Source organism: Myotis myotis, unplaced genomic scaffold, assembly GCF_014108235.1.
Source record: "Myotis myotis isolate mMyoMyo1 unplaced genomic scaffold, mMyoMyo1.p scaffold_m19_p_16, whole genome shotgun sequence".
NCBI classification, from domain to species: domain Eukaryota; kingdom Metazoa; phylum Chordata; class Mammalia; order Chiroptera; family Vespertilionidae; genus Myotis; species Myotis myotis.
The window spans coordinates 12,906,233-12,925,105 of NW_023416320.1; the positions used below are offsets into that span (position 1 = coordinate 12,906,233).

An 18,873-nucleotide genomic window follows, 5' to 3' on the forward strand; every position below is an offset into this window, starting at 1 on the left:
AGGAATATTACTAGGGAATAATGTACTAATGCATACTCAACCTGGATGAACCTTAAAACCATTATGCTAAGTAAAAGAAGCCAGGCACAAAAGACCACATATTATACAAATCCATCTATGTGCAATATCCAGAATAGACAAATCTAGAGAGACAGAGAGTAGTAGATCAGTGGTTGCTTAGGGTTGGAAGGTAGGGGAAATGGGAGATAACTGATAATAGGCATGGAGTTTCTTGTGTAAAGTATTCCAAAATTCATTGTGACGGTTGTGCATAGCCATGATTATGCTCAAAACTATGGTACTATATACACTTTAAACAGGTTATTTCTCAATAAAGCTCTTATAGTAGAGTGAGAGCAAGAGAGAAAGGAAGAACCCTGTGACCAATGAAAGATCTATTACCAGAACTCTGTTCTTCAGAATAGACTAGCCCAGGGGTGGGCAAACTTTTTGACTCGAGGGCCACAATGGGTTCTTAAACTGGACCGGAGGGCCGGAACAAAAGCATGAATGGAGTATTTGTGTGAACTAATATAAATTCAAAGTAAACATCATTACATAAAAGGGTACGGTCTTTTTTTTTTTTTTTTTTTTAGTTTTATTCATTTCAAACGGGCCAGCCCGCGGGCTGTAGTTTGCCCACGGCTGGACTAGCCTAATGAAGACAAGGCTTGTGCCGGTTTGTAGAGCAGGCTTCCTACAGCAGGAAAGCTGATGCCACCAAAATCTTATCTCTAGTCCAGATCTCTCTGCCAAGAATTCAATTTTGCGTAATGGACATTTCCATCAAATTCTCTCACAGTTCTTAAGTTCAAAAGCAAGTATTTTCATTACACTCCTCTATGTTTTTCTTTATATTTTCCTATTAGTTATTCATAATCAAAGTCTGAAAATCTCAAAGTAAATTCTGCCTCCTTTTGCTCTATCCCTCAACAAGGCTCTAACCTGTTTATGATTTCAAAGCTTCTCTCTCCTCCCTTCCTGACTTTTACCTGCCACTTTAGTTTAGGAACTATTACACTCCAACCACAGTCTGGTTAAATTTCCTAAGCAGTCTCCTAGACCTTGCTTTCCCCCTTTTATGATCCACCCAAAGAAGCAAAGTTGTTTAGCCTGAGCCAAAGCTAGAACCAAATCCTAGGACTCTGACTTGAGGTATAGGCACTTTCACTACATAGCACTGCCACTGCTCTAGTAGTGATCAATGTTTGACCTAATTCCTAGTCCTGAAAAAGGTTATTTTATAACTGAATAGAAAGAACATAACAAATCCACAAAGAAGTATTCTTTAATTATGATTCAGCAGGCTGGAGAAGGTAGAAAAAGAAATGTAATTTGAAGAACCAAAGAACAGCTATGGTAATTACAGAATTTCCCCCTCCTGAGTACAAAGTACATTCATATTCAATCATGTTCAATGAATTTACGCCTTTTCCATGAATATATGCCTTTCAAGGGGAACGGGAATGCAGAGCTTGGGGATTAAGATAAGGAACTTGGGGATTAAGACAAGGACGTAGCCAGGAGTGGGGAATGTCTGGCTCCAGGGCCATATAAGGCCCGCAAAACCATTTGGTCTGGCCTTGCAAAGGCATTAGGGGTGAGTTTGTTAAATGTTTGACCAAATATAGCAGGCTAGTTTTTAAGTTGATAATTTTGTATGGCTCAAGAATGATGTTATAAATACCCAAATGGCCCTTGACAAAAAAATGGTTCCCCACCCCTGATGTAAACCAACTACTTCAAAAATGATGATGTATCCTATATAATAAAGGGGTAATATGCAAACTGACCGCCACACCCTCACACATGATGACTGCCCCCATGTGGTCACAAGATGGCCTGCAGGGGACGGCAGTTGTGAGCGACCAGGACAGCAGGGGAAGGTAATTGGGGGTGCCCGGGCCAGCAGAGGAGGGCAGTTGGGGGGGGACCAGGCCTGCAGGGGAGGGAAGTTGGGGGTGATTGGGCTGGCAGGGGAGCATCGATCAGGCTGGCAGGGGAGTGGTTAGGGGGTGATCAGGCTGGCAGGCGGAAGTGGTTAGGGGCAATAAGGCAGGCAGGCAGGTGAGCAGTTGGGAGCCAGCAGTCCCAGATTGGAGAGGGTGCAGGTTGAGCTGAGGGACACCCCCCCACACACACACCCCATGCATGAATTTTGTGCACTGGGCCTCTAGTCCTATGTAATAAAAGGCTAATATGCAAATATCCTATATAATAAAAGGCTAATATTCAAATATGATGCACACTGACCACCAGGGGGCAGACAATCCAGGAGTTGCCCCTTGGTGGTCAGTGTGCTCCCACAAGGGAAGTGCCACTCAGGCAGAAGTCGGGCTCATGGCTGGCGAGCACAGAGGCAGTGGTGGGAGCCTCTCCCGCCTCCGTGGCAATGCTAAGGATGTCCAACTGACAGCCTAGTGGGCCTAACCCACCAGTCGGACATCCTCCCAGGGCCCCCAGACTGTGAGAGGGCACAGGCCAGGCTGAGGGGACACCCCCCCCCCAGTGCACAAATTTCGTGCACCGGGCCTCTAGCTTAGCATAAGATTCCTACAATACAAATGAATTTTTAAAAAATAGCCTGGATTATAACTTATTTGTTTTGCTACACAGTTAAAAAGAAGTAATGTAAGTTACTAAATTCCTCCTTCACAACAAACTGAGACCTTATGTAAAAAATATTCTAGAATACAAGGGTCTGTCAAAACATACAAGCATAACTGAAGACTTTCATACCGTCTGCCCTCAAGGGTTCGTAAACTAGCCTCTTCTCGTGCGGTCATCCTCTCTCTCCGTGCTGAGTTCTGAGAAGCATGAAGAGGATGATTTGGGTGTCCCGGGTCACCGGCAGATGCTAATGCAGAACCATAACGTAACTGAGCTTCAGTAGAATCCATAATACTGACCATCCAGTTCCATGTGGGAATAAGCTTCTCTTCTACATAGTTCTATGAAGACCAAACTAAAATAGTTAAAACTGTAAAAACCAAACTAATATAGTTAAAACTAACAAAATAAAGTTAAATTTGATACACAGCAGATCCTTGAATAATGTCATTTTGTTGATGTGATACTATAGGAACTTAACTCTTATTTATATCCATTAGTATTATGGTAAAATTGGTTTCATTTTGCTTAAAGTCAAAGAACCTATCAATAACCTATAGGGAGGACTTACGGTAGTATTATGTAAACATTTAAGTATTTGTAACATTAATTCCCATTATACTGAAATTCTCATAATTGACAGCCAAAAAATATATCTGAACAAGTAAGTTTTCAGAAGTTTCATACCTGTAAGTTTACTGCATCTTGGTAAGTCAATTTCACAGCCGCTGGAATCTGCGAGTATACTAGGTGATTATACTTAGGAATAAGGCCCATCAAGTCTGAGATTTGTCTGATGACAATGCTGTAAGCCCTGGCTAAACTGCTTGCAGATGTTAAGTAGCTGCTGGCATTGCTAGCTTCCAACGCAGCTGCTGCCGCCGCAGCACTCGTGCTGATGGTACCACTGCGGCGTAAGTTCGAAGGATCGATATAAATCAAACCTGCTGAACTTGCTGTAAGGAAAAAAGGACAAGCGCAATAAGCTAATGCCAGTTGCTAACTATGTTTCTTGAGCACTATATATATGCAAATGTGGAAACAGCCAAAAACTTTAAGCCATGCTAATTTATGAATGATAAGGGAGACAAGAATTACTATAAACCAGAGGCAATTTTGCCACTGCCCCCACAAAAGGGGGGGACATTTGGCAACATAAGCAAACATTCTTGGTTGTCACATGAGAGCGAGGGGTTGCTAATGGCATCTAATGAGTAGCTAACCAGCACAGATGATGCTAAACACCCTGCAATGCACAATTACAAAAATAAACAAATATTTAGCAATGGTACAAAGATTGAGAAACCATGATATATGCTTATAGAAATAATTTTTATATTTGACCTCAGCGAAATAGAAACTATTATGAAACTATCTGTTTTCTAGAGGAACATGTGGAACTTCATAAAAATACCTAGTCAACACTTTAGGAATACCAAGTTTTCAGACTTACCTGCTGGTGTGGATGTGCTGGAAGGGGCTGTGCTGGCTGCTCGCTGATGCTGGGTGTTGCGGACAGCCCATTGCATGGAACGGGGAGCTTGGGCAGCACCATTAGCGTGGGAGCTGTTCGTGGTTCTCTCTAAAGGCTCATCAAGCATAAAGGTCTCCTGCTCTATGTCGTCACTCTGACTACTGCTACTATCAGAATCACTCGAGTCATTTGACTGCGAGTCATCTTCAGAAAAGAAGGCAGGAACACTGCTTGCACCTAAATTTTTAATTTTTAAAAGCAAAACCATTGTGAGTTTGTTGACATTTAAGACTACAGTGTACCCCCTCATTCAGGAAAATATATGTACTAAACAGAATGTCAGGCTGTATTCAACAAACCACAAAACACATCATTAAAATAGTTTAATTAGAAAGAACTCTTTTAAATGAACCTTAAAATTAATCCATTATTTAAAATAACAAAAAAGCAAAAAATTATTAAAATAGTACCTTCTTTACTAACACTTATAGGGAAAAAGAATGATGTTATATATAGATTTAGTCACCCTTGTGCATAGTATGCAGAATACAGTTTAACCAATTCATGCTAAATACAACAGAGTCTTAGTAGAAGTAAGGAAGTTGCTGGGATAAGGGACCATACCTGCTTCTGAGCCAGCAGTTGCTGCAGTGACAACACTTCTGCGCCCACTGGCATTATCTTGGTTGCTATGATTGCTTTCACTGTCACTTTCTGTTTCAGCTGCTGCTAGCAAGTCCAGCTCCATGTCACTCCCTAGCAAATACATTTAAATAAGAATAAAAAAGACGTACAAACTCCCTGTGGGTCCAGACTGGGTCTTATAAGTCAGAGTATCATAAGGGAGGGAACTATGAGAGAGGGGGAAGAAAGGGCAAAGAGAAGGGATAGATACACTACAGTGAGCATAACTTCCTGTAAGCAGGAAAAGGATGCCTAGGTAAACTATGGCACTAAGTGGATTATCATACAGCAATTCAAAGTCTGCCCCGCAGAGCCTTATGTAAAAAGTGTTGAGCTGACGACTTCAGCAGGGGGAAGAGCTCTGGGCTAGGCCCACTGCTTCCTTCTCATCTATGGGGAAGAAAGTTAAAAACGTCTATTCTTCATGTAAAACAGTAGATACAAATATCAAAACATACAAAAAGATAAACTTTAAATATGTACAATTTATTGTACATTAGTTACACTGTAATAAAGTTGGTTCCAAAAAAAGTCTATTCTATGACTACTGATAAAAATGGTTAAGGTGACTACGTAGCAAAAAGGCCAAAATGATTATTTTCAAGTTAAAAAGAAAGTCACAAAAATTTCATATACAATATCTAAAGGACACAAATGGGAATAGGAAAAATGGTTAAGGTGACTACCTAACAAAAAGGCCAAAATGTTATTTTCAAGTTAAAAAGAAAGTCACAAAAATTTCATATACAATATCTAAAGGACACAAATGGGAATAGGGCAGTACAGGGCAGGACTGAAAGTAAAATACAAACTGTTAGCATACAGCTGACATTATGGGTCATATGTCTTCCTTTTCTCTAATTTCCAAATGTCTCATAATACAGTTATGATTATTTTAATTTCTAAAAGCCCTATAAAAAAATAAAGTGACTTAAACCAAAAGGTAGAGAGGGAGAAGAGAATTATGTTATAAATATACATATATTTATATATGGGTGTATGTACATACAATAGTGGGGCAAAAGTAGGTTGCTAGTTGTGAGCACATGAAACAGTATTCATTCTTGTATTATTTATTAATTACTGTATTATTTTCCATACAAACAACTGTTTGTATTTACACACACATACTACCTCCTAACAGTTGAAACATGCTACAGAATCCCCTGGCAGAAAATAAGTTGAACATTTTGCTAAACATCAAATGGGGCTTTTCTCTGTATTAAAATCTCTCTTTAAGGTACCCGATTTACTCATGTTGAAAAATTTCTCAAATAACTTGCATACCGTCCTCATCATGCTCATCATGTTGGCCCTCAGCCTCAGCATTTTCTTCCCCATGTTCTTCCTGTTCATCATGATGATCCTCTTCTCCAGCCACACCTTCTACCACCTCAACCTAAATCCAGAATCTTATTTGTAGACCATCAAAGCATTAAATAAACCACTTCTCTACACATGTTCCTCCACAGCAATTAGCCAACAAAAACACAAGGATCCCTAAATACAGGGAACTGAACTCTTCATTTGCTAGTGACAATTTGCTATCAAAATTATGTTGACCTATCTCAATGTTTATAATTATTGTCCATATATAGAACCTCAAAATTAGAACTATAACAATGTATAGTTTTTTAACTTTTGCAATTATAAAATTTACCCAAAAAATACGCAGTTTTCTCTTTACTTCAAATACATTGCACAAAACTACTAAAACTGTTTCTAACATTGAGAAGATCTTTTCTATTAATCCTTAAGTTAAAACAAGTTAATGTTTCCAATTTCCTATTACCCAGTTAATCAAGCACTATTAAAATATTTTTAAGATGTATAACCACAAATGAGAACAAAAATCCAGAAGCTGGCAACAAATGCATTCAACAATAGTAAGCTATTATCAATAAAACTTCTAATGACTACTTTCCCCTCCTCCCCTCCCAAATAAAAGCCTCTTGTTCACCCCAGTTAAAACTACCTCTTCCACGTCTGCCGAGACAATGTCATCCTGTTCTTCGTCTCTGCCCCGAACAGGCTGAGACTGGCTGATGCGCCTCTGCTGTGGGTTGCGGAGGATGTAGGACGACTGAGACTGGCTGGAGCTGTAAGGAAGCGGAGGTCAGAAGTACACTGCAGTCACACCTCGGACATAATGGTACTCAGTGTGATTCACTTGCTAGGATGCTATTTTAAATCGGACCTGAAAATTCTTGGAAACCAGTAAAAACTCATCTAGTCTCTCAGGAAATATAAACCCCAAAGAAATTATTTTATCATCAAGAATAGCTCATAAATCTCAGAATTGTGTTGTGGTTTTTAAGATATGTTTTTACTGATTTCAGAGAGAGAAAGGGAGAGAAATAGAAACATCAGTAACAGAGAATCATCAACCAGTCAGTTCACTTCCACACGCCCCCTACTGGGGATCGAGCCTGCATCTTGGCAATGTGGCCTGACTGGAATCAAACTATGACCTCCTGGTTCATAGGTGTTGACACTCAACCACTGAACCACACTGGCCAGGCTCAGAATTGTTGTTACTTTACTTTTCATGAGTCCTTACACTGAAATATTTTAAAGGGAAGTTTTCCCTTTTCCATGCTTTCAATACCAGCACTCCTTAACTTCCAAAGGCTCCAAGAAGCATTCATCCATTAACAAAAGTGTGCTTACTATAAATAATTCACTCTTTAAGAGACCTGACATTATTACCTACTTTGCATCAGCTTATGAACCTTTGACTTGCTGGATGTATACGGGGGGAACACATCAGTTCAAAAGTGTGATGTTAAAATAGAATCATAATAAAAGGTGGGTGACAAAATAATGTTACTTTCCTAAAAATCAAATTGAGAAACAGCCAAGAAAGGACAGAAGCCTCCATTATTTAAAAAATAAATAAAAATGGGAGAACAAGAGAATGCAGCTTAAAAGGCAGGCAGTGGCTAAATTACCCTGTGACCTACCTATTATCCTTTATTTACAGACTAGAGGCCCGATGCATGAAATTCGTGCAAGAGTAGGCCTTCCTTCCCCCGGCTGCCAGCACCGGCTTCCCTCTGGTCGCCCTCCGGCATCTGGGACCTGGGCTTTCCTTGCAGCCCTGACTTTGTCCAGAAGGACGTCTGGTCTAATTAGTATATTATGCTTTTATTATTATAGATTATTATATATTTTAAATCACTTCACCTCAGCTGCTCTGAGAAACAAAATTAAACCAGTTATACATGAAGAGTCATCAACTGAGACACAGCCTTGGACTAGACATGTCCCTTGGACTAAAGGGTTAAAGGAGCCATAGTTTTCACAGAAGACAGCCTGGGTGTGAGCAATAGGAAGTTACATCATAGCAATCCTCTCTTCTATCAAGTACATGAGCCAAATATAAATCAAGAAAGGACAACAGATTTCAAGAGACTTATCCTGTATCAGCCAAGGTGGAGACAGGAAAAACATCTTTTCAGAGAACTTCTAACTACAAGCCTACACTCATGAGAGTTTGGAGCTGAAATTTGCACTTTGAGGGAGGGTGGGCTTCAGTGTTGGCCAATCCAGTACCTCAACACTATCAGAAAGCACCAAGCAGCATTTTCTCTCCCTACTCTGCCATCTAATACTCTGCCTGATGTAACAGCAAAGGAAAATACCTGTCTAGATTTTTAAATATTTCTAAACGTCAATAGCTGTGGAACCTGCTATCTAACACCTCTCTGAGCCTCGGTTTCCTCCCTTTTAAAACTGGAGTGATAGTGGTACCTAACAGTTATTGGGTACCACAAAACAGGTAATACAGCTATAATGCTTAGGGAAGTTCCTAGTTTATGCTAAACTTTCAGTGACAGTTATTATATGAGGCACAGAGACAGAGTAAACACAAATGAATTAATAAAGACATTAAGAGTTTTAAGGAGGTGGGAGGAAGCAACAGAAAAGCAAAACAACTGAACTTAAGAATTTATACTCAATGTAGTGGTAAACACCATCTACCATCTAACATAAGAGAAATCCCAGAAACTGGTCAAGTGTATATGTTTTATTTAAGACATGCTTGGAACCCTGGTCAGAAGACAACCTATTCGAAGGAGTGATTGTACTGTATTATAATGGACTTCTATATTATGAAGTAGTAGAAGACATTAGCACTGATAAGTGTTGATTATCAAATGAGATCTACTTCTGGAAGGACATAAGAGGTTGGCCCAACAATACAACAAGGGGAATGGAGTAAAGAGCAGAGCTTAAGAGTACACAATACTTTAATACTAAGCAAGGTGAAAAAAATCTTAAAATTTAGTAGGAACAGGCTCATGGATACTCTTCAGAGATGAGATGCTTCCAAAATCTGTTCAATGCAATAAAAAATTTTACGTCCTTTGGGGGGTTGGGCGGACACAAAAGGGAAGGGCATAAGGAATTCACAAGGTAATACCACCTAAGTAATTGGGGGTTCCTCACAGGGTGTAAGAATCAGGAACATCACAAGAGTACAAGAAGATTTCACTAGCAGAACCTTTGGATACTGAGGTATATCTGGCAAGTCTGAAAAGATATAGCTTGATTTGTAACAGTTTTCAGCAAATCCTGGAGTACATCAGTGACAAGGCTACCATGGGAGAGCTTTTACAGACACACCTAGATTTAGATTCCAGGGTGTCCTACAAGACCTGATAATAAATGGAAAGTTGGGACACATACTGGCATATGGAGTATAAGGAGAACAGTGAGAGCAGATACTCAACATCACTCAAACGAAACTCAGGGGTTAAGATTTGGGAACTCTCCAAATCCTAAAGGAGGCCATCCTTAGGACATAGGTGTTCAGAAAGAAGAAGGGTCTTTAGGTCTTAAAGATCCTTATTAAAACATTATTACATATATACACAGTAACAAAATCAGACTCAAGAAAACCAACAACATAAACAAGTTACTTGCTAAAGGCCTCTAGTGCCTTGCCACCCGTAAGTGTGACCCCTAAACCAGCAGCTTTGGCATTATCTGACAGTCTAAGAAATACCGAATCTCAGGCCCCACCCAGCCCTCCAGAATCAGCCTCTGCATTTTTTAGTAAGATCCCCAAGTGATTTGCATGCGTATTAAAGCTTGAGAAGCACTGCGCTAAATAAAAGGTACCAGAACATTTAGTTTTAGGTTCCAAACATTCTGACTCAACAAACTTCAGTCTAGCAAGGTAAATTATCAACTAAATGGAAAAGATGAGATTTAAGAATAAGTAACTTTGTAACTAGAAATTTTTATTACTGAGTTGTTTTAGCCCCTTCCTAGTTAATATGGCTGTTGTGGAAAATATTTTAAAATTCTATCATTCTGATTGTTATCTACATAAGTTGTGCGCCATAGCACCAGCCTTTGGACACAGAGAAAGTTATCTTTTATCTTTTCATTCTTTAACTTGGCCTTCCAACAGGCTATTATTTAAAGGTAAAAAAAAAAAACAGAAAATAACGATGTCTACAGAAGTCTTAAGGTTTCTTATCAGATTACCGTCATGGCCTAATAAAAATAGTGCCTTTCCAAACCAAAACGAAAACCCACAACTATATGTCTATTAGATATGGAGGTATAATTTTTATTTATTTTTTATTTTTTTATTTTTAAATATATTTTATTGATTTTTTTTTACAGAGAGGAAGGGAGAGAGATAGAGAGTTAGAAACATCGATGAGAGAGAAACATCGATCAGCCCAGGTACATGCCCTTGACCGGAATCGAACCCGGGACCCTTCAGTCTGCAGGCTGACGCTCTATCCACTGAGCCAAACCAGCTTTGGCTGGAGGTATAATTTTTAAAGTACTTTTACATGTTCCAAACAAAGTAAAATCTTCACCATTTGATATACAAATGATTATGTACACCACCTGAATGCTCATGCAAAGGTTTTCGTTAAGTCAAATGTGATGTTTCCAGAGAAAGAATTAATCAGAATCTGTTACCAGGTAGAAATTTACCTGCTAGACTGATCAGATGATGGTCGTGGTGGTAGTGGTTCCACTGAAAATAATTCTTCACTGCCTTGCATGGCATCTATGCTGGTACTAGCCAGAGTAAAAGGTGCAGTTGGGCGAGCGATCCCCATTCTGACAGGAACTATCAGCGACTCTGCTACATTGCACAATTCTTCCACTGCATAAGGCAGCAGTGCCTGGAATACACGCTTGCATTTTCCAATTGGCTGCGGAATAAAGTTGCTAGAGCAAAAAGGAAAATACAGGAATCTTTTATGAATCCTTTCATATACATGATGTCAGTTTCACAAAAAGTTTGTGCAAAATGATGCAAAAGTCAAAAGGGATGCCTTACTTTTTCTTTTTGGATGAAGCCATTTCCACACTAAGAATAACAAAAACTCTTGCCACAGAGCGCAAAAACCTCATTGTCACAGCAATGGCTTCTTCCCGACGTCCAGGTGTGTACTTGTTCTGGAGTTCTTTCACCAGCGTGCCCAGGAGGGTATCCAGAAGCTTTAAGAAATTATAACCACTCCATTAGTGCTGAGACATCGCAGAAGATGTTTAGACATTCATTACACAAAAAGTTCCAACCCTTTTCAATGTTCACATTTCATAATAAAAATCTCCAAATAAATTTAACCAAAACATTTACAAAGTCAGTGATTAGTTTATGTCACATGTTGACCAGTGCTTGGCCTATAGGTCTCAGATGCCTGACTTCTTGTGTTCAGTCTCACAGTCCTATGGACAGCAATTAAAATTTAGAAGAATAATACCAAGTATGTCAGGTGAGAGGAAGAATATATTTCATTCACTATAGGGTACTTATTAAAGCACCTAAGTAGAGTTAACTATTTATATTAATAAATTTATAATCCCATCCCTATCACTTAACTATTATTATTATTACTTTCTAGTCTCATTTCCATGCATGGTCTACCATATAAGTATCAATTACTGAGAACATCCAATTTCATGTTATTTTCTGGGTTTTTTTTAATGTTATTTAACCCTTATTCTTATTTTTTTTAATTCAAATATCTGTTTTTAAAAATCTATTTTTATTGATTTGAGAGAGAGGGAAAGAGAGAGGGAGATAGAATACTGATGAGAGAGAAACACCCATTACCTGCCTTCTGCCCCTCCTCCCCCCAATTGGATATTGAGCCCGCAACCCTGGCATGTGCCCTGAGACTGGGAATCTAACCAGTGACCTCTTGGTACATGGGACAATGCTCAATTAACTGAGCCATATCGGCCTGACAAAATAACCCTTATTTGTAAATTGCTACATTACATTCAGTAGTGGTTTAACTCTAATTTGATTCATTTGTCCATTAATATTGGATCCATAAAGTATTTTGTTTTTTAATTTTACATTACATTATGATACAACTTTTTCTTTCTCATATAATAAATTATTACCTTACTAGAGGCCCAGTGCACAGATTCGTGCACATTGAAAGTAAATTAATTAGAAGGTGGCCAGAAGGGTGGGACTGGGTGAGAAGGGCCAGCCACACCCTGGAGCCAACCTCCCACGGTCTCTCCCCAGCCGGCCACACCTAGGGCGGCGCAGGGGCTTGAAGGGCATCTGCAGAGTGAGCGGGGTCCCTCCGGCAGGTGGGATCCTTCAGCCTGGCCTGCGGGGATCAGGCTAAGCCGGCAGTCCAACATCCCCGAGGGGTCCTGGAGTGCAAGAGGGCACTCTGCACAGCTGCTGTGCTGAGCGTCTGCCCCTGATGGTCATTGCGCGTCACAGCTACCAGCCAGTTGGCCTGTCAGCCGGTAGGCCACTTAGGCTTTTCTGTATGTAGAGGACAAGTTCTGACAACAATGGTATTTCATGGTTCTTGGCACTGCTAAGCTGTTTTCCAAAAGGGTGCCAAATACAATGCCGCCCATCAGTGTAAGTGTGCCTTTACCATAACCTCATCAACACTGGGTCTTATAGTTTATATCCTTTTCTAATTTCACAGCAAAAGGGATACTTAAAAAGTTTAATTTGAACACTGCTCCAATCATTTTTACACTGTTGTATTTAGGAATTTACTTAGAATGAAAAGAGTTTCTGCTGTTAACTGAGACATTTAAATCACCCCAAAATTCCATTCCCCTTAATGTACTGCTTCATTAGAGCTTATCAGTACTTAGGAATTTGGACTAGTAAAATTATGGAAAGTTAAGTAAGAAAAACTGCCTTTTCATGTGCCTATACATAAACATTCAAAGGACTTACTTACCAAGATATCTGCTGTACACTTGACTATAAGGCAATGAGTAAAACAGTCCAGCCGAATCGTGCCGCTTTGCTGATTGAGGTATACTTGCTCTTCTGGCAAAAGGTGGCCTATCCTACTGCTGGCACTGAGACTGAATGGGGAAGGAAAGAGAATGCACTGTAACTGCCTACACTAACATGGGAAGTAGATAAATCTAAAAAGAATTTAATGAATACACACGGATCTTTATTCTCCTGTGAGCCAAACATAATCATAGATTTCAAAGCATTCCAGTCCTGTAGAACGCGCTCCAACGCAAGCTGGGCAAATCTGGGGGGCTCTAAGTCATGATCAGGCATATCTGAATCTAAAAAGAAATAATGGGTGAGACAAAAGAGTAAACATCCACTTTTCCTATGTGGATGTTTTCCATAACTGTAAAATTTACTCACCTTCGGGATTGGCTGTTTTTCGATTACGATCCTCCCTGATCCGAGGAGGTCTGTACTGGCAATGCTCTACTGTCTGCCTTGCAACTGTTTGCACTAAAAACAATAGCAGGTGCTCTCCCCTATACAAAACAGAACACTGTTGTCAGGGGGACTGTGTGTTTGTTTGGGGAGGGGAGGGGGGACTGGGGACGGCACTCAGATGTGCATCCTTTTTCCACCTAATTTATGTCCTAAAAACCCCACTTGCCTGCTGTTTGGCAGAGTGACCAGATTAGTAGCAGTGAGCAGGCGATAAAGTAGATCAAGACGAGCAGATTTCTGTCCAGCAATTAGAGTTTTGCATTTACATTTCTCCCAACAATCACAATAGGCTGTCGGTGATGTCCGTTTGAGTCTAGAAAGAATTCATACACAACTATAAAAACTGAAATTTTTTTAAAGATACAAAGATTATATTGAAAAATGGAGGCATTGAACCAAACAGAACTTAATAATTTTTGAACGCAAAGTGCAACTGTTAAAATATATGTAACAAGAATTACACAAAACTCTTATGAGAAGAGGTATCTCAAATAGGACTCAGTATAGTCACTTTCTCTGGAGTGTGTTCCTATTTCCCCACAGCCCCAGTTCAGTTTATGTGATCTTCCTATGTGCCTCTCATGAACCAAAACCCTATGGGCAGATGTTTCTTGCTTGTGTCCTCTGATAAGAGTGTCAACCCTGTGAGGACAGGGACTAACTTTGTCCACCACCACCCTAACTTCTAGCACAATGAGAGCACTTAGTAAAGGCAATCAATGAATAAAGACGATCAATTTTAGATACCTAAAATAAGGCAGACGAACAGCCAAAATTCTTGAATAAAAATCCTAAGTATTAATACAATATCTATAAAGTTTTCTACTTGTCCTACATAACTGCTTATTTTAAAGCAGAATAGGTGGTTTTTACAAACCAGCCTCCCTTACCTGTAACACCTACCCATCTGCACCAGTTACACTCATGTCCCTACGAGACTCTGAGGCACTCGGGTACTTACTACTTCTCAGATCTGTGAAAACTAACAAACTAGCTCCGGTAAGTCTACTGCTGAATTGAAAGGTTATCACCTTTAATTTAACATCCATTATGATTCTCTTAATGTGATTTCTTGCTACAAGGGACCTAATACTGGAGAATATAGACAAAATCATCCTATCCCTACATCTCAAAAGATTAACTAACTAGATCCTAGTCACAATGTATGTCCACATATTCCTTTGCATATGAGCCTTCTTTTATTTAAAGAACAAACATTTCAAAGTACACTTTAAATCAAGAGCCACACTCTAATATGTAAACTGGCTTAAAGAGGAAAGAGGACTAGATGGTAAAACCTCATGCTTTCTGAACTATGGAACAAAACATGACTTGGTACCGATGATTTTAATGCAGCAACAGGAATCTAAGCAGTTTACAATGTTACAGGAAACCAGATCGTACTCACTTGCAATCATGGCCTTTATGGCAAACCCTGGCACACTCCGTACAACAACAGAGTGACTCCAGCAAGCCACAGGTTCGACACTCAAAAATATCCTAAAATTAAAAGGGTATACTTCAATAAAACACACACACACACATATATAAAATTATTATTTCTGGCATTTTCTAAAACATTTCAATGATGATAGCAGAACAAAATTAATGCGCTCTGGAAACAAAGTAATGGATGTTATAGTGAATATACATTTTACAATATTAGACAAATGCAAATCATATAATCTTATTCTACCAGTAGGACAAAAATAATTTATACCATCCAAAAAAGAGAATTACAGCTATAAAATCTACATCAAGAGTAGTGGATCAGATTATACTACCCAGTGAAGATTTCTCATTTTCATGATATCCCATAACTAAGTTAAGAATCAACTTCTCTGCTTCATTTATTTAGGAATTAAATAAAAATTAATTTTCTTTGGAGAATTTTATAACTCAGAGTAACAGGAAATATCAGACTTGTAATATACCAAGATAAACTATAACTCTAGTTATGGTCAAAGGGGAAAAAAAGAAAACCTGAAGATAGCGTAAACATAGGAAAATGTAAAATAACTTACCTGGTTAATGTGCTCTGCTCCAGTCCATGTAAAACTGCAGGTATCATTACAACATAAGACATATAATGGAGAGTCATCAGGGTTGGTGCCTGATGGGCAAACCATTCCCATAAAAACATCTTCCTCTTTTTCACTTGAGGATACTTCAGCTACAAAGATTAAAGAAAGGACTTAATCACAGCCATATGCTATTTCCTCAAATGGAAAAGCTCTAACATTTACATAGTATAAATAAGAAACTACTACATATTAATAAAAAGAAAAAAGAAAAAACCTGATATACAAAGTCAATATGCAAGGAAATCCAGTCAATTCTGTGCAAAGTGTAACTATCTCATAACCACGTTTGAGGACAATACAAATGCACCACACATCAGCCACCTGAGTCCTGCACTGAGTTATGCAGTTAAGATTCAAGTTCAACCAATTTAACAAAGTATAGACAATCACATCAAGTATTTATAGCCAGTATTTTAAAGAAGATAACTACTTCAATCTATTAAAGGCTACATGACAGGAATTGATATTCCTTAATGTTTTCTATTAAGCAAGTATTCCAAGTCAGAAGAACAATAAGATATCTGACCTCTAACTTCTATAAAATGTTATCACTAACACCATTTTAACCACTGGCGGGTTCTATCAATAATTCATCTTTATTTTCAAAAGATAGGTCATCACATTATATATTATGGAAACATTTTGAAATGTAAGAAATCTATACCAGCTGCTTTTTGCTAGGAAGTTAGAATATATAACTCACTTGAAAAAAGTGTAAGCATGAATTTTACACACAAACACTAACATATACACGCACAAAATAAGTATCTTGATAATTTCTAATCGATCATATCCTTTCAATATACAGAAATTAGTTTTGAATAATTACAATATTATGTGTATAGAAGAGAATCTATTCAAATTTTAAAATATGCAACTCATTCAGGACTTGAAATAAATTACCTTTTGCAATTTTCTGGGCTGTTTCTAAGATGGTAATTGCAGCTGGGTAAGCTCGGCCACTTACAGCTGACATAAATGGGGTCATTCCCCTTGCATCCCTAAAATGAGAAAAATTGTACATAAAAATATTATCAATTACTTTTCCTTACTGATTGTAAAAAAAGAAAGACATATTCATGATGCAGTAACTAATTATGTTTTGTTAAATAATGTCCCACCACTCAAAAAGAATGTTCTGGTCTCATTTATCTCACTTAGGAAAGAAAGTCCCCGTCTCTCTAAACCGTGCTTCCTTCCTTAGCCTTTAGTGACACTATTGACCAGTAAGGGCTCTGGAGTCAAACCAACTCTTTTTAAACGTAGGAATAGGAATAAGGCTCTGTTTCATAAGATTGTGATGAGGATTAAATAAATTACTTAAAAAGCTTTTAGTACAATGCCTGCCAAATAATATGTACTCAATACGCGTTAGCTATTATTATGTATTTTCCCTTACACACATGCCTTCAATATTCTTTACTGAATTTCTACTCTCCCCTGGAATTTCCAAAATCCCAACCTCAGACATTTGTGCTTCCCCCTCTCATCCACCACAGCAGCTGCCACTTCTATGAGGTCAGTACAGTCCCAGCACCTACACCTGCTCCTTGACAAATCTAGTTAGGATTTCCCAGTGACCCCTCCCATTCAACATACCTAACCGCTAAAGTCATCTTTCTCCCAGATCTGCTCTCGACCTGAATTCTCTCTGAGAGCCAACAGCATCACTGTCGCTAGTAACTAAGACAAAACTTGGATTCTTTATGAAAATCCTCCTTCTAAATCAATTTTTTACCTCTGCTTCTAATCTTTTCTATCTTTAACAAATCAGTGTATTGCAACACACAAAATGAAGGCTGTAAGTAGGCATACACAATATAGCCTCAACTTTACTCTCTACTCGTGCCTAATTTTAACGCTTTTTTATACCACATTCATATTATTATTTTTATAACCCCACTTTGATACTGTTATAGTCTAAACAAAGCCATTATTCAGAGGATCCAAGCCCAAAGAATAGACCGAAGTGGTGACTTTAACCTAACTTTTCAGATTCACTGGCTACTATTCTTCTCTTCTGACCGTCCACCTTCAATTAGACGAGTTACTGTCTTAAAATATTTATAGTTCTCCATTTTAATGTTGTTGCTCACTCTTCTCCCTACTCATTCCTCATGGTTCTACTCAAACTTCATATTCATAAAGCTTCCTACTTCAGAACACATGTTTCCCTTATGTTTATTCCAAAATACATGTGTCCTTCCTGTCCCAAATTAATGTCTCAGTTCTGGAAGCAAGAGATGAACCAAGGTTGGAATTCCTGCTGTGCCACTCACTAGAGTTGTATAACCCTGGGTAAGTTCAATAACCTCTGAAAGCCTGGATTTTCAAATGTATGATGGGAATAATATCACCTACTTCAGACGGTTATTTCTAGAATTAGGAGTTAATGCAAGTAGAGTTTGGCACAGATGATGACTAATTTTTATAAAAGTGTTTATTGTTATGAGCTTGTAAAGATAAACAATCATGCTGAAAGCAGGATATGATCTATTAATGGTTAATGAGCATTTACCACAGAATACTTATCAAAAACTCTGCATAATCTCATGATGATGCATTCTGCAAGCCAAAAAAATTTCCAAAGAAACCATCAGAATCATCATGCAGTTCTAAATACCGATTCCAGGCCCCATCCCACACCTACTGAGTCATACTTCTAGTGTAGAGCTTTGGGGAAGAATCTGTATAATTTTCAAAGTTTTCCAAGCGACAGTGGTAGAACTAATTTACGGATTCACATTTGAGAATAAAACACATCTTTTTAACATATATACACTCAAATCAAGCTAACATAAAATCACTTTATATTCATTTAGTGGACACTGAATTTTATGGAGAAAGCATCTTTCACTGAAGAGAGCATAGTAACAGAGGGCATACAATGTTGGATTCTATTAAGTATATTAAACTTCTTACTTGGCAGAAAGGAGTTCTCGTAGATAGGGCTGCAGAACAACACTGTCACATAACAATTTCAATATAAAATGAGCATTGGCCTTTCGATCCTTGGATTCTACTACAGATGGCTCTGTGGAAGGACCTGTAATTAAGCAGATCCATTTGGTAACAAAACAAGAATAAACAAGACTGAGTGAAAGAATATTCTGGAATAATACATACCAACTATCTATTAAATATACCACGAGAAAAATATTCTAGTATTAGTAATAAATTAATAACTTCATTAAAGAGAATTTAAACACATTAACACATTTTACAAATCTCAACTGATGAAATGTATGTGCATCCACACAATTTCACTGACACATGGAAGATAATTCAGAGAATGAGAT

The 18,873-nt window shown here is 38.4% G+C and overlaps 1 protein-coding gene across 22 annotated transcripts in view; it reads right to left on the reverse strand.

Annotated features, from left to right (window-relative positions):
* Positions 1–18,873, reverse strand: part of UBR5 (ubiquitin protein ligase E3 component n-recognin 5) — a 134,133-nt gene that overhangs the window by 25,845 nt on the left and 89,415 nt on the right. For 19 of the 22 annotated variants that reach the window (XR_004972440.1, XR_004972439.1, XM_036337914.1 and 16 more), the window contains 16 exons: positions 18,497–18,620; positions 16,478–16,575; positions 15,515–15,663; positions 14,899–14,990; positions 13,657–13,803; positions 13,410–13,528; positions 13,198–13,324; positions 12,979–13,108; positions 11,085–11,245; positions 10,733–10,972; positions 6,744–6,867; positions 6,056–6,167; positions 4,709–4,840; positions 4,064–4,321; positions 3,298–3,566; positions 2,716–2,951 (listed from right to left, as the gene is read on the reverse strand). Coding sequence is in view for 20 of the 22 variants with exons in the window: in XM_036337914.1 (XP_036193807.1) it covers positions 2,716–2,951; positions 3,298–3,566; positions 4,064–4,321; positions 4,709–4,840; positions 6,056–6,167; positions 6,744–6,867; positions 10,733–10,972; positions 11,085–11,245; positions 12,979–13,108; positions 13,198–13,324; positions 13,410–13,528; positions 13,657–13,803; positions 14,899–14,990; positions 15,515–15,663; positions 16,478–16,575; positions 18,497–18,620 (2,518 nt within the window). In the remaining 2 variants the exon portion in view is untranslated. The remainder of the gene's footprint in view (positions 1–2,715; positions 2,952–3,297; positions 3,567–4,063; positions 4,322–4,708; positions 4,841–6,055; positions 6,168–6,743; positions 6,868–10,732; positions 10,973–11,084; positions 11,246–12,978; positions 13,109–13,197; positions 13,325–13,409; positions 13,529–13,656; positions 13,804–14,898; positions 14,991–15,514; positions 15,664–16,477; positions 16,576–18,496; positions 18,621–18,873) is intronic. The other 3 variants (XM_036337918.1, XM_036337917.1, XM_036337915.1) reach the window with 1 other exon arrangement.